Source organism: Pyxicephalus adspersus, chromosome 4 (assembly GCF_032062135.1).
Source record: "Pyxicephalus adspersus chromosome 4, UCB_Pads_2.0, whole genome shotgun sequence".
NCBI classification, from domain to species: Eukaryota; Metazoa; Chordata; class Amphibia; order Anura; family Pyxicephalidae; genus Pyxicephalus; species Pyxicephalus adspersus.
In genome coordinates this window covers 48,858,363-48,871,084 of record NC_092861.1, presented here as the reverse complement: position 1 = coordinate 48,871,084, position 12,722 = coordinate 48,858,363, and the positions used below count along the sequence as shown (strand labels likewise).

General features: G+C 35.7%; 1 protein-coding gene across 11 annotated transcripts in view; it reads left to right on the top strand.

Moving 5' to 3' along the window:
- Positions 1-12,722, top strand: part of TNIK (TRAF2 and NCK interacting kinase) — a 179,703-nt gene that overhangs the window by 4,850 nt on the left and 162,131 nt on the right. The window contains exon 2 of one of the 11 annotated variants that reach the window (XM_072408104.1): positions 6,704-6,898. The exons of the other annotated variants lie outside the window; for them this stretch is intronic. Within the exon in view, the coding sequence (XP_072264205.1) occupies positions 6,896-6,898 (3 nt within the window). The 5' untranslated portion in view covers positions 6,704-6,895. The remainder of the gene's footprint in view (positions 1-6,703; positions 6,899-12,722) is intronic. 11 annotated transcript variants of the gene reach the window in all.

Below are 12,722 nucleotides of genomic sequence, written 5' to 3'. Positions count from 1 at the left end.
TATATATATATATATATAAAAAATTTTTTTTAAATACCCCCACCTTTATTAAATTATTCTTTATTTGTTGGGGTGTTCAATGAAGGGGAAAACGTGTCTTATAAATTGGTGGCCAGTGCAAAGAATGGCCCTTCTTGGTGTTTTGGATTGCACCTTTTAAAGAGTCATGCATCTGGCTCTGCCAAGTGGTGTTGGGCCCAGACCTAGTCAGGGATCATCAAATAGGAGGTTGATCAGCCCAGTTGAGGTGCCCCGGGGTTCTTTGAAACCCTGGTTGACATGGCTGTCCAATTAATGTCTGTGCTAAGTTAGCATACCCTTTAAAACTTATTTTTTTTTTTTGTAGCCAGTATTAGTAGTATATAGGAGTAGTATTGTGTAATAGCTGAGGGGCTGCAGACATCACATATTGAATTGAGCCACATATATTCTTAAAATGCACAGGCAGCCATAGGAAGATTGTTGGTAAAAAAATGGTCACTTTAGACAACAAATTTTATTTACAGAAAACCTCTTGGCGTCTCACATTAAATAGTTCCTGATATTGTAATGATGGCTCTCTTTAAAAAGGTTATCTACTTAGAGGAAAAGCTTTTTTTTTACGTTGGTATAACACTGACAGGCTAAGGTATTTGTTGACATGTACACTGGCAGGTAACGAGATGAGCTGCTCACATCCCTGTCAGAATAAGTAATCAGCACAAGGGGATTTACCAACCTCTAAGTGGTAAGTAACTTCCTCCCAGACGCAGCTTGCGGCAATGCAGACTGAAGTGTAAAAAAAATTGAGCTACAAGAACCCCATTTATGAATGTCACGACAGTTCAGTTTTTGTAAGATCTGGTTCATTGCCTGTGTTGTCCTTTTACTGTAGAAAGCTTTCTACTGAATACTAATATTACTAAATATTACCTCTGCTTTACTGTAAAAATGGTGAATCCGTTCTATGACTTTTTAAATTTTGTTATCAAATGAATGTTTTTTTTTCCTAGCTTGTTTTTATTATTATATTTCCTAAATAATGTACACACTCTCTAATATAAAATCTGCTTGTTGGATTCAGAGTTCTTTTTTGATTAGCGTGTTATCTGGTTATTGAAAGTACTGTAGCTGCCGTTTCCCATGTTGTAATATATCTGGAAGGATTGTGGCTTTATTATGATTGCAAAAAAATTTCCATATGATTTGCTTTGAAGTGTTATTTATTTATTTTTTTAGATGAAACCATTTTCTGGCCAAGTCTTTGCTCTAGTGATGCTCCATTGATGCCTCCTTTAGCTATCTCCTGGGCAAATCTGTTTGATTTTATTTATTTTTTTCCTTATCTTTCTCTTAATGATCTTAGTTGAATGAAAAAAATGGGGCAGGCATCCATATTTCTGGTGTACCATTTTATCCTGGACATTAGAAGTCCACATTTCATGTTTAGCATCTTGTTATTAAACACTGCACCTGTATGTAGAGCTGAGAATCGCAGCTGGCCAAATCTGTACAACCATTTATTATTTTCTGTCTTTCTAATCAAAATTAAACTTGTAATGTGCATTTTGGAACCGAGAACCGCCGTTGATCAGGCCTCAGCTGGAAGTATGACAATTTTACATTTACCGGAAAGCCTGGTGTATGTTAGAACATTTGTGGGCTGCTGTTGGCTTCTGTGCATTATACATCCTCTCTAAAACGTATACAAATTATGCTGGCGGTACACATGGGAAGTTTCAAACTGCTTTTAATTGCAAAAACAACTAATTTGTTTAAGGCAATCTACCAACAACACTTATTTTTCAAAACCATAAAAAAATAGAATCTGTTTGTGGTAGGTTATCTTGGTCAGTTTAATTGTTTTGTGATTGGAATTAATTGCGAATTACTACATTTACAACCATCATTATTCAGTAAGGAGTAGGGCAAAAATCTGGGTGTACTGTCAGTGTCATGATACAGGGGTTACAAGTCAGGTATTAAAGGAAACCACCATTTTTAAATAAAAATGAGTTACAAATTCACCTCAATTCTCAAGCCGAATGATAAATGTCATTCCCATACCTTATTAATATGCATAGAGCCAGCTGTCAAGAAATTAACTTCCTTTTCCATGCAACCATGGCATTAGTTCTCAGTAACAGTTACATATTTTTTCTAGAATTGTCAACACAACTTGCTCACTGCTTTAAAATAATACATTTTAGGAAAAAATGTCAGTTGCCATACCTGGAATTGTTTTGCAGTTCCAATTGCCAGGGTATTATGCCCTTTGGCTTCTATGATTTGGCCTAAACAGTTTTTAAATATTGTTCCTAAACAAGTCAGAAAAAAAGTCAAAATGCCTTATAAAAAATGTGTATTATTGGCTTAATGTTTTGAAGTGGGAGGGTCAACATGATAGCCTGGCAAGAAGCGTTTCAAGGATAAGACCTCAACCTTGGTAATTTCATATTTTTTCATCTCGCTGTAGTGCAGCATTGTTGCCACACAATTACAACACAAAAATCTGCATTAGGGGTGACTTTACTGGCAGGAACAATTGATATTTGTGGGACATTACCGGTTGAAAAAATAAATACATAGCAGATCAGCTAGTTTATGGCCATCTTGCGTCTTTAACCCTTGCTATCCCTAGTGGAATCACATACCCACTGAATGAATGAGAACATTTGCTGCTAGGAATAACCAAGAGTAAGGGGGCAGAACGGTTATCAACTATATGTTCTATAGACATTCAGTGTGAATTCAGCCTATGTGCTCCAGCGCATGTTTTTAATAGCGGCCACAGTGAAAAGCCTTTTACTCTGTTCGTACCCTAAAAATCTGTTATTGTCTTCTAATTGTATACCCATCATTGAGGCTTCTGACTGAAATTATAGCTATTCTTTTTTTATACACATTTATATGCAAGCTCCACTGTTGTCACCATTAGCAGGAATCCATGCTGGGAAATACATTCCTGCTGGGAAATACATTGCTGAAGCACATGTATGTAGATACAAGAGACTAAAGGTGATGATCAACAAAAAAAGTGTAAAGAAGGATAGTAGTTTTGTCTTAAAGCTATACATGAATATAATCTAAGGCTGGGTCTACACGGACAATCTCTTCAGCGTTTAACCTGAGGCTTTAAAAGCCCATGTTTGAAATTCCTATACATTCCAATGGGCTAATCTACACCAGGACGTTTCCTTGAAGCACGTTTTTGAGTGTTATAGATAAAGCTCCTTGCAACACTTTAAAATTTCAAATGCAGGGTCAACTTGGGTAAACGCGTCCATTGATTTCAATGGGGATGTTTTCCCGTGTTTATAAACGCTTGAAATGTAAATGCAACAAAAACGTGTGAAATCTCTGCATAGACGTTTTCCATCAGTTTAAAGGCAAGCTTTAAAACGCTAGTAAAAGTGCATATAAACGAGGTAGGAACGTGTACATGCGTTTTTGGAACCGTTTGTGTAGACCCAGCCTAATTGATTCTGTATAAGGTGAATAGGCATAGTGAAGTGATTCTTAGAAATGAGGCCGGAACTTACTTTACTAATCCCAAAATTCAGCACAACAGTTGCACACTTTGCCCTAATCTAGCACTGCCGAATAATCAAACAAACCACACTGATGTACACTAGACATAAAAAGGGAAAATCGCTGGAAACTCTAAGTGCAATATTTAATATCCCATTTTCTTCTGGTATAACATTATTTGTTGTTGGAAATCCATTACAGGTAAGCAGTATTATGGCTTTTCCTCCATTTTAAAAGACATTTATGTGTAGTCTTTCCAATAAATCATCATTTTTTTTCTTTTTACCTATATATCTATGTGTGGATAGCTATTTTAGCTAATTAAATACTCAGTTCTGCTACTTGATACTTTTTCACTAAAAGATATCTAAAACCTAAATAAGAAGCCTATTCTCTGCTATCATTCTATGAAGAATGACCTGTACTTTCAGTGTGGAAATGGGAGGTCTCTTTGCATAGGCCCAGAACTTTTCAATGAGTATGGAGAATAAACCTTGCTAATTGGAGAGTTCTAGCTCTTGGTTCAGCAAAGGCCATGTTGGACCTCTGCAGAGAGATCAGTGCCTTCCTTATAGGGAGATCAAGGGTCTTTCTTTTAGCATGCTGGCAAAGACAGGCATTAATACCGGGTTGTGGTTACAGTCTAAATAAACTAAACTGTAAGTTCACACTATCTGATAGTGGTAGAGCATGTTTCATGATTAGCTGCCTTGGGATGGGTTAGCAGTCCCTTTACAGGCTACCATAATGCAATGAATGTTACCAAACAATAAAATAAGTGAAATATGTGCATTAGCACACCACACAAATAGACGTAGCCTAAGACTTTGCACACCTTTTTGTTTTGATGCACCTGCAGTATGTTTAGTTGATTTAAATTGAAAGTTCAGATTTAAATATGACTCACATCCTGGCAGTGTTTTGGAACCTCAATTGAACGTAATGTATCAAATATGACATACTTCTCTTTCAAGAGGATTGCTAGGTCATACCCTGCAGAATACCTTCCTGTTTATTTACAGAGGAACTAAGTGTAAAATGCATCAAATATTATCATATAGGCTGCATGAAAACCATACAGAGAAATTCAGCAATGTTGCAACTCTAATAAAAATGTGGTATATTTGAAAATGTAGTAAGTGAGTCATTTTAACATAATTTATGGATTCCTAGGCAATTATCTGCAAAAACTGCACAAGCAATTTAGGAATAATAGATTAGATAGTAACATGAAAAAGCTACATGGGAGTATCCTCCTAAGTTGGTGAAATTAACAAATTCAATTTTCTATAAAAGGCAAAGGAGCTGAACAGCTATCCCATTTGTATTCATTAGTTAGTAACAGGAAGAAGCTAAAATAATGCCTGTTATTTAGTGAGTAGTTCCTAAATTGTTTGTATGATTGTGAATCTGCATACAAGGAAGCTGCAAGCTTTACAGGCTATACGCTTTAAAAGTGTAAGGTTTTGCTATATTCAATATTCAGCTATATTCAGTGTTGTTTTTTTTTTTAAAAAGTCTTCACTGTTTATTACTGTTAACTTTTTTTTCTTTCATGCAACATTGGTTTGATAATATGAAAAGAGTCTTCAGTTTAGGTTTTTTTTTTTTTTTTTTTATGAGCTCAAGATCAAGCTGTTCAGTTCAAAAGAAACCTTAGTTGGCTGCTGCTGAACTGAAATCATGAGTTGTCACATATTGCCTCATTTATTGCCTTATTTTGGAGAGTTTTGCTAAATTTCAACAAAATTACATAACGGCAAAAAGTGCATTTTTAAGCTGAGGAAAAAGCCAGAGGTTGTTGGTGATGTGTACAGAGGACTTTCATATCTGACTGGGTATGGCTTAAGCAAAGTAACCAAAGTGTGTTAAAGTAAACCTAGACAGAGAGATTCTGTATGTTGCCATTGCTGATCTGGTTCTTGCTCTGGCTTCCTTGGTTGGTGTTCTGATCCTTGGCTTCTCCTCCTCCTGAATGACAGAATATTTATACAGCTCGGGTGTTGGGCTTATTGTCACACATCTTGTCGCACTGTTATCTGCATGATTGTTTAGGTGTGGGACTGAGACTACTGAAAGCAAAAGATTTGCTTTATATCCAATCAGTGTTCTTCACGATGATTTCAGCAATGGCAGCGTCCATCATCTATTTGTCAGGTCCTTAATAAAACAAGTACTATAGCTAAGTCTGCCTCTTTTTATGCTTCTTGTCTTTTGATATCATTTTATTGTGCTTTGCACTGTGTGCTGCTGTTTGGTGAAGTTGTGTGAAGTACTTCCACTTTGTTCACATTGGCACCACAATGCTTGGTATATGTGGAACCATGCCTCACAGTGTCGGGTCAGCTGGTATTGTGCTTTGGGGATGCCATTTAAAGCACACCAAGGCTTGATACAAGTATTTCCATACAGTGTGATGACGCTACAAATGTGAGTCTGGCCTTAGACAGTGCTCTAGCTACAGCGTACAGCAGTGCAGTGTGTACAGAAAGCTTTTCTACAAGTTTAAGAGCTTTCTGCAAGCTTTGACAAACTTTATTTTTAAAGCAACATTTAGCACCATTATAAAAAGGTTAAACACAGACCTAATGGGAGTGCGGATTGTTACATATGTAAAGTTGTAGAGTTTGGACAGGTCAATGAAGGGTTAGAATTTCTGTTAGGGTTTTCTTTCAGTGCTGTTTTTATTTAAGAGACCAGTTAACATACAAGGTTGGCTGCTATCTACTTGTTTGATTATGGTCTGTAATAATATGCCTTAATGTGTATGGTGAGCGTTAGGGAAAATCGCTTTCTAATTGTCCTGACTATTAATGTCACCAGAACAGGAATAGAGAGGTAATCGCTTAAACTGGAAATATTAATCTACAGGGCAGGAAGTGAAGTCTTGCTAATGAGATACAGATGGCATAAAAAACAACCTTCCCTCTTTAAGTATGTAAAAAGTTTTGTCTTTTGATTGATTTTTTTGATTTGATAGATTTTTAGCTGGCTTTACCACTACATGAAGCTTGCTGAACACCTGCTGAATTCTGCTAGCAAGGCTTTTTCAGTGAAATTGTTTAGGAGTTGATGATAAGGAAATAATAGGACACATTCTCACACTGATTGATGTGTGTTTTATCATTTTAAAGGATAACTTATCACAGGAAACTTATGAGCTAGTAAATGATGATGGTTATTTTTATCTTAGTTGGTTGCTGCTCTGCTGGATCATTAAGCGATTGGCTGCTAACCACCACTGGAAACACTTCCAAAGGAAAAGGATGCAACAGTCCTCCCACTCATCATTCACCCTTTGCTTTCTGTAGGACAGAACATCGATATCTGTACAGAACTGGTTTGTTCAATGACTACTGAAAATGACCAATAACAATTTCCAGTGATGGTAATTATTTGTACATATTTTATCTTTCATATTTGTATAGTTGTCTCCAGTCATAAAAACACATAGCCACCTGCATTGACAACCTTCTGCACAAGAAGTGTTGGAAGCTGTAGCAGGTGTCTTGAGCATGCCTCATTTTTTATCTAAAGCACTACAATTGTTATCAAGCCCTCTCCTCCTGACTTTTGCTGCCCATGGCTCTCACCTTTCATGTTTGTGCCATACTATCATAGCATTGTATATGGCTGTTACCCAATTCAAGCCTACAGGGCTGAAATGTTCCAACGTTAACCTCAATATCATGACAGGAACTCTTTTATTGTAGGAAAAGATTCCGATGCCTAACATTTTAGTAACACGATATGTGCAAAATTAAAAAAAAGACACTAGAGGTAAAGTGGTGGGTGCAGGAGAAAACAGTGACTGTCCACAGATCTGGCTCCCTTGTCTTTTAGGTCACCCCTCTGTTTTCTGCTGATTTTCTGATATAAGGGCAAAAGGAGAACATTTCACTTTCTATAGTAATGTACAGTTGAATTCTAGGCATAAAAAGCACACTTTAAGAGAGCTCTGCAAACATAAACACATTATAAGGTTTATTTTAAAGCAAGTACCTACATTTTTCAGCAGAATTGTGAGTGTGAGATGAGGCATTGCTACAAAGAGCTAAGCAATTCTTGTGCTGAGAAAGCATGCTGATAGGAAGAGAATGCAGATTAACAAAATTCATCCTTATTCTGCATTTCTCTGTCCAGCCACTTTCTGAGCCCCACTTCAGAATATGTTTGGTAAATAATGCTGGTCATAAGACTGTGGATATCAAGTTGCAAAATGTACTGTGGGGGAATTCTCTGAATTAAAATTATATTTTGCAGCAAAATCCAGTTTCATTGTTTATCTTTTATTGGGCTTTTTTATCTTTTTTTTTTTTTTGTTAGTATACGTTTAATACGTTTTAATTATCTTATTTTAAGTTTTATTATCTAGATTTCTGCTTAAAGTTTATTGTGGTCCTTGCCTAAATACTGATGTTTATACTTATAGGGCTTACTTTTACTGCAGGAAACATTTCTTTGTATAATTCTAGTTTTTTCTTCCTTATTTTAAAATACATGTTGATGGTTGATTTCTTGTAGGTGTTACACTTTGACAGTCCATTTGCAAAAGTAATCCTGATCTGCCAGTCCTGTGCTATGTGATATCTGTGATCTTTCCTTATCCCACCCCAGGATACTGCACACATCTTTCCTTATTTAAAGAGGCATGGAGGTTTAGAAAAAGAGGGCATTTAAAAATTGCCATCTATAAGTGAAAATGAAGGAGGGTTATAGATCTTGCAGCCAGATGTGAATTGCCCCCCCTCCCCCCATACTTGTATACACTCCTATCTTAGCATTGTGCTCAAACAGAAAATTAAATGACAATTCTATACTTTGTGATTTGATGTGCCCTACTGATAAATCATTTGACCACCTTAAACAAATGAGAGCTAATAGTTTAGGGAAAGAGAAATGTTAGCTAAATGGAAGGTCCCCTGGCTGGGCTCACTGTTCCCTCTAAAATAACTACTCTATGTTGGTAAAGAATCTACCTGATTCTGAAGGGTAAAATTAGAATTATACTACCATCTTCTGCCAATGGCACCTAGGCAAAGAGGACATTACCATCCTTCTGGGTATAGTTATGTGGTATGCAGAGCAGGGAAATCTGGAGGTCCTAATGCAAAATCTTACCTGTTCTGTGTCCCAGAAGACTCCACCCTGAAGGGTGGTAAATGTTATGCGCAGCGAAGTTCAGGAGGAGGTATTCTAAGTATAATTCTGACTTTACCCTTTACAAGTATATTTTTTACCTACTTATAATGGGTGAGTTGAAAAGGGGAGGACATCCCACTAGCATAAGCAACATAGAAAGTTTTCTTTTTTTCTGGATTATGCACTCTCATTCATTCATGGTTTTTTTTTTTTTTTTTTTTTTTTAACGCACATTCACTTTAACATGAATTTTATTTAAAGCAAAGTTAAATATTATCATTATTTTCATGCTTAACCATGTGCAAAAAGAAATTAAAGAAATGTACAAAAGCCTGATAAGATATTCAACACATTTGATGGCATCAGAAGGCTGCTTTTTCAAGACGAAAACATGAATGGGAGAATCAGCTTTTTGATACTCTTCCTCTGCAACCCAGTTGGAGCATGTGCATGAAGGGGAGCACTGAGTGCAGAGAATTTTCTGGCAGCAGTGAAGTTGCAGATTGATGTATCCTTGCTCTCCATAAGTAGAAAGTGAAAATGGCTCCCCTCAAAAAAGTTGGTACAAGAGGCTTCAATTAAATAACAAATGGTAATGGTTCTATAACACAAGGGGAACAATTTTGAACACATTTTTTGTTGACTTTAATTTTTAGGTTTATTTACACTTAAATAGGTATGCTGATTCTGAAAGTGCAGTTAGTTTTCTTCTATCATGTCAGGTTTTTTCTCTACCGCCTATATTATTGCAATTACTGTAGCGTGGATTTTTATAGGGTATTCATTTTTGGGTATGTTATAAGAAATCATTATTGAATAAAGACCCAGAGCCTGTGGGAGCAATTTATGTGATATACATATGCTCTATATGTTAAATTGTATCTTGTGAATTTGTGACATCAGTGTGAAATGTTTTTACATTTTATCATTCTGGTAAAGGTTGATCTTGGTTTCATCTGTCCAAAGAATGTTTTTCCAGAACTGTTCTGGCTTTTTTGGATTGTTTGAGCAAAGTCCAGTCTAGCCTTTCTATTATTGAAGCTTATGAGTGGCTTGCACGTTGCAGTGCACCCTCTTTATTTACTTTCATGCAGTCTTCTCTTTATGGTAGACTTGAATATCGATATGCCTACTACCTGGTGTTGTTCACTTAGTTGGCTGTTGTGAAGGGGTTTCTCTTCAGCATGGAAATAATTCTGCGATCATCCACCACTGTTGTCTTCCATGGACGTCCAGGTCTTTTGGCGTTTACTGAGTTCACCAGTGCTTTGTTTCTTTCTCATGATGGACCAAACTGTAGATTTTGCCACTCCTAATATTGTAGAAACTTCTCTGATGGTTTTTTTTTCTGTTTTTGCAGCCTAAGGATGGCTTGTTTCACCTGCATGGAGAGCTCCCTTGACCGCATGTTGTCCACCAGCCCATGAAATAGCCTTTGAGTCAATTGACCAATTACTTTTGAGCCCCTGAAAAGAAGTGATTGTGTAAAACAAAAAAAGTTGTTCCTCACATTTTTATGCAATCTTTTTGTTCAACCCACTGAATTTAAGCTGAAAGTCTGCAGTTCAACTGCATCTGAGTTGTTTCATTTAAAAATAAGTGTGGTAATGTACACAACCAAAATTTGAAAAAAGTTGTCCCTGTCCAAATATTTTATTGATCTAACTGTATGTGATATCTATCTGACCTCCAAGTTGAGCAAAAAAAATTGCATCAAATTCCGAGTTCTAGAATAGCTAAAAACAGAACAAAGTCTGATTGGAACTTTTCAACCACCTCTAGTAATTAGTTGTAGTCAATGGTGATTAACACCCAAAAGCTCTGCCCTTACTCTGTGTTTTATGACCATTTTATGACCTTTCTTGAGACATCCCTGAATTCAAACCAAAAATATTTCATATGTGCTTGTCATAGATGGTTGGGTTACTTGCCAGACTTTGTGTTTGTTAGTGTCATTAGTGGCAATGTTCTAAATTCATCATATATTAAGAGTGGTGACTTAAAAAATCGGGGGTAAGGGAAGCACTGGAAAAAGTCTAAAATTTGTGTATAGACAATGGGTTTTACTTTTCTGCGTTTAGGAAAACCTTTCTGATATCTGAGTCTTTCCGGTAAGAGATACATCAGTTGTATCTAGAGCTGTATTTCTTTTATGGAGCCTGTAGGCACACATTTTACAGACAACTGGTCTTACAGGATCTACTGTTTATTAAAGAACCTTTTTCTTTTACTAGTCCTAACATGGCTTTGAAAATTGTCATATATTAAAAAGCAACTTCAAATTTGTTTGATAATTAACAAGCTGCGTCTTTGAATTTGCTACAGTACATGTTCCATGGTAAATGTAACCCTAGGTGTATCATGTGACTATTTTGGAAAAAATCTTTGAATATTAGCTAGTTAGGGTAGTTTCTCAACTGACTGAGTCCTATGACCTGCATTCAAAAAAAGAAAAAAGTAGGACAATTGCCTTGTGCTTTTCACTTCGATTCTGCACAAGAGAGACTTAAAAAAAAAAAAAAAAAAATTTAATTTATTAATATTTTTATTATATCTGAGAAAGGTGAGACTCAACATTATTGTTGACCTAATATTGTTTATTTGGTACTGTCTATGTGCGTATGGGAATTTTCCTTCAATTCTACAGTAGAGAGTCTTATTAAAAACAATAATTTACAAAAAAAAGTTTTCAATCTGAGAAAGATGTGATTCAACATCATTGTTGACTTTTTTTTGTCTTTGTTTTTTTGGTACTTTCTTTGTGCATATGGGAGTTTTCCTATCGCTTGCTTTAAAGCTACATGAACAGACTCAAGGCGTCACTGACGGATACAGATTCTAAATGCCGACTTTCCCATAAATAACAGATGTTCGTGGCACAGCACTTGCTCAGGATAATAATGCAACCTTAATAAAAGTGCAGAAATAATCATCATTCAGACTAATGCTGAGATATTTCCCATGTAGATGAAAAGCAATGCATGGAATGTTTAGAAATCTTATTTCTTTTTTTTTTTTTTTTTAATTCTGTAATATTTTTTTAAATATTGTATGTGATAATATAGGAAAAGGGTACTTTGTGTATTTATGTACTTTAGGAGGTAAACAAATTTACTATATTCTGTTCCCATATTTTTAGGATCTGAAGTAAACAAGTTTACTAGACGTTGTCCCCATCATTTTAATATATTTACTTTTTATCCTTTAGTTCTGTAAAAAAAATCACATTTGGTAATAATATATACTTGGATATAAATCAATTTTTTTTTTACCTGAAAATGCCATTATAAAGAATCTGTTTGTACTCTGGTCACAAGGTGAGCTATGTCCTTATGTGGTAAACAAACTCTTTGAGCTTGCAATACAAGAGGACACCACACCTACTTGTGGCCAAGAATAACTGCAAAAAAGATTGTTTAGGAACAAGAGATCCATCATATTTCACTAAAAGTGTATAACACTTCCAATTATCCACTGACATATCTTGACCATGAATATGCTTGCTTTCTAACATTTTTCCTTTTTATATAACAGAGAAGACAGGGGAAGGGAAGCCTAACTCTAAACAATATTGAAACAAAAGAAAATCATAAAATTATAACTGTAAATGTCAGTCATCAAAGGACATTAAAAAAGAACAATATAGAACATGTACAATGTACCATACTGTGTGGGTTATAACAGCGAGAAATAGGGAGGGACAATTGTAAGTACCACACAAATTTCTATGGTCATACTACCTAGAGTGGCGGAAAAGTTCAGTAATATCTTTCAATTGAGCGGGAGAAAATGTGTCTTGCAAGATAGGCATTCTTCAGACTCCAAAAAAATGTTGGGTATACGTGTCAAGATGTTGAGTAGGTTCAGTTTTATCAATCACCATAGGATCATGCAATATTTGTGTGAGGTCTGACAAAGGCGAAATCATTGATTCCAGCAAATACTTCATAATGCATTTTTTTTGCTGCAAGGAAACATAATTTTGCAAGTTTAGATATAGGTCCAAGATCATTAAATGTAGAAAAGGTAGAGGGAATTTTATGAAAGTGTGCCACATGAGGCAAAATGGG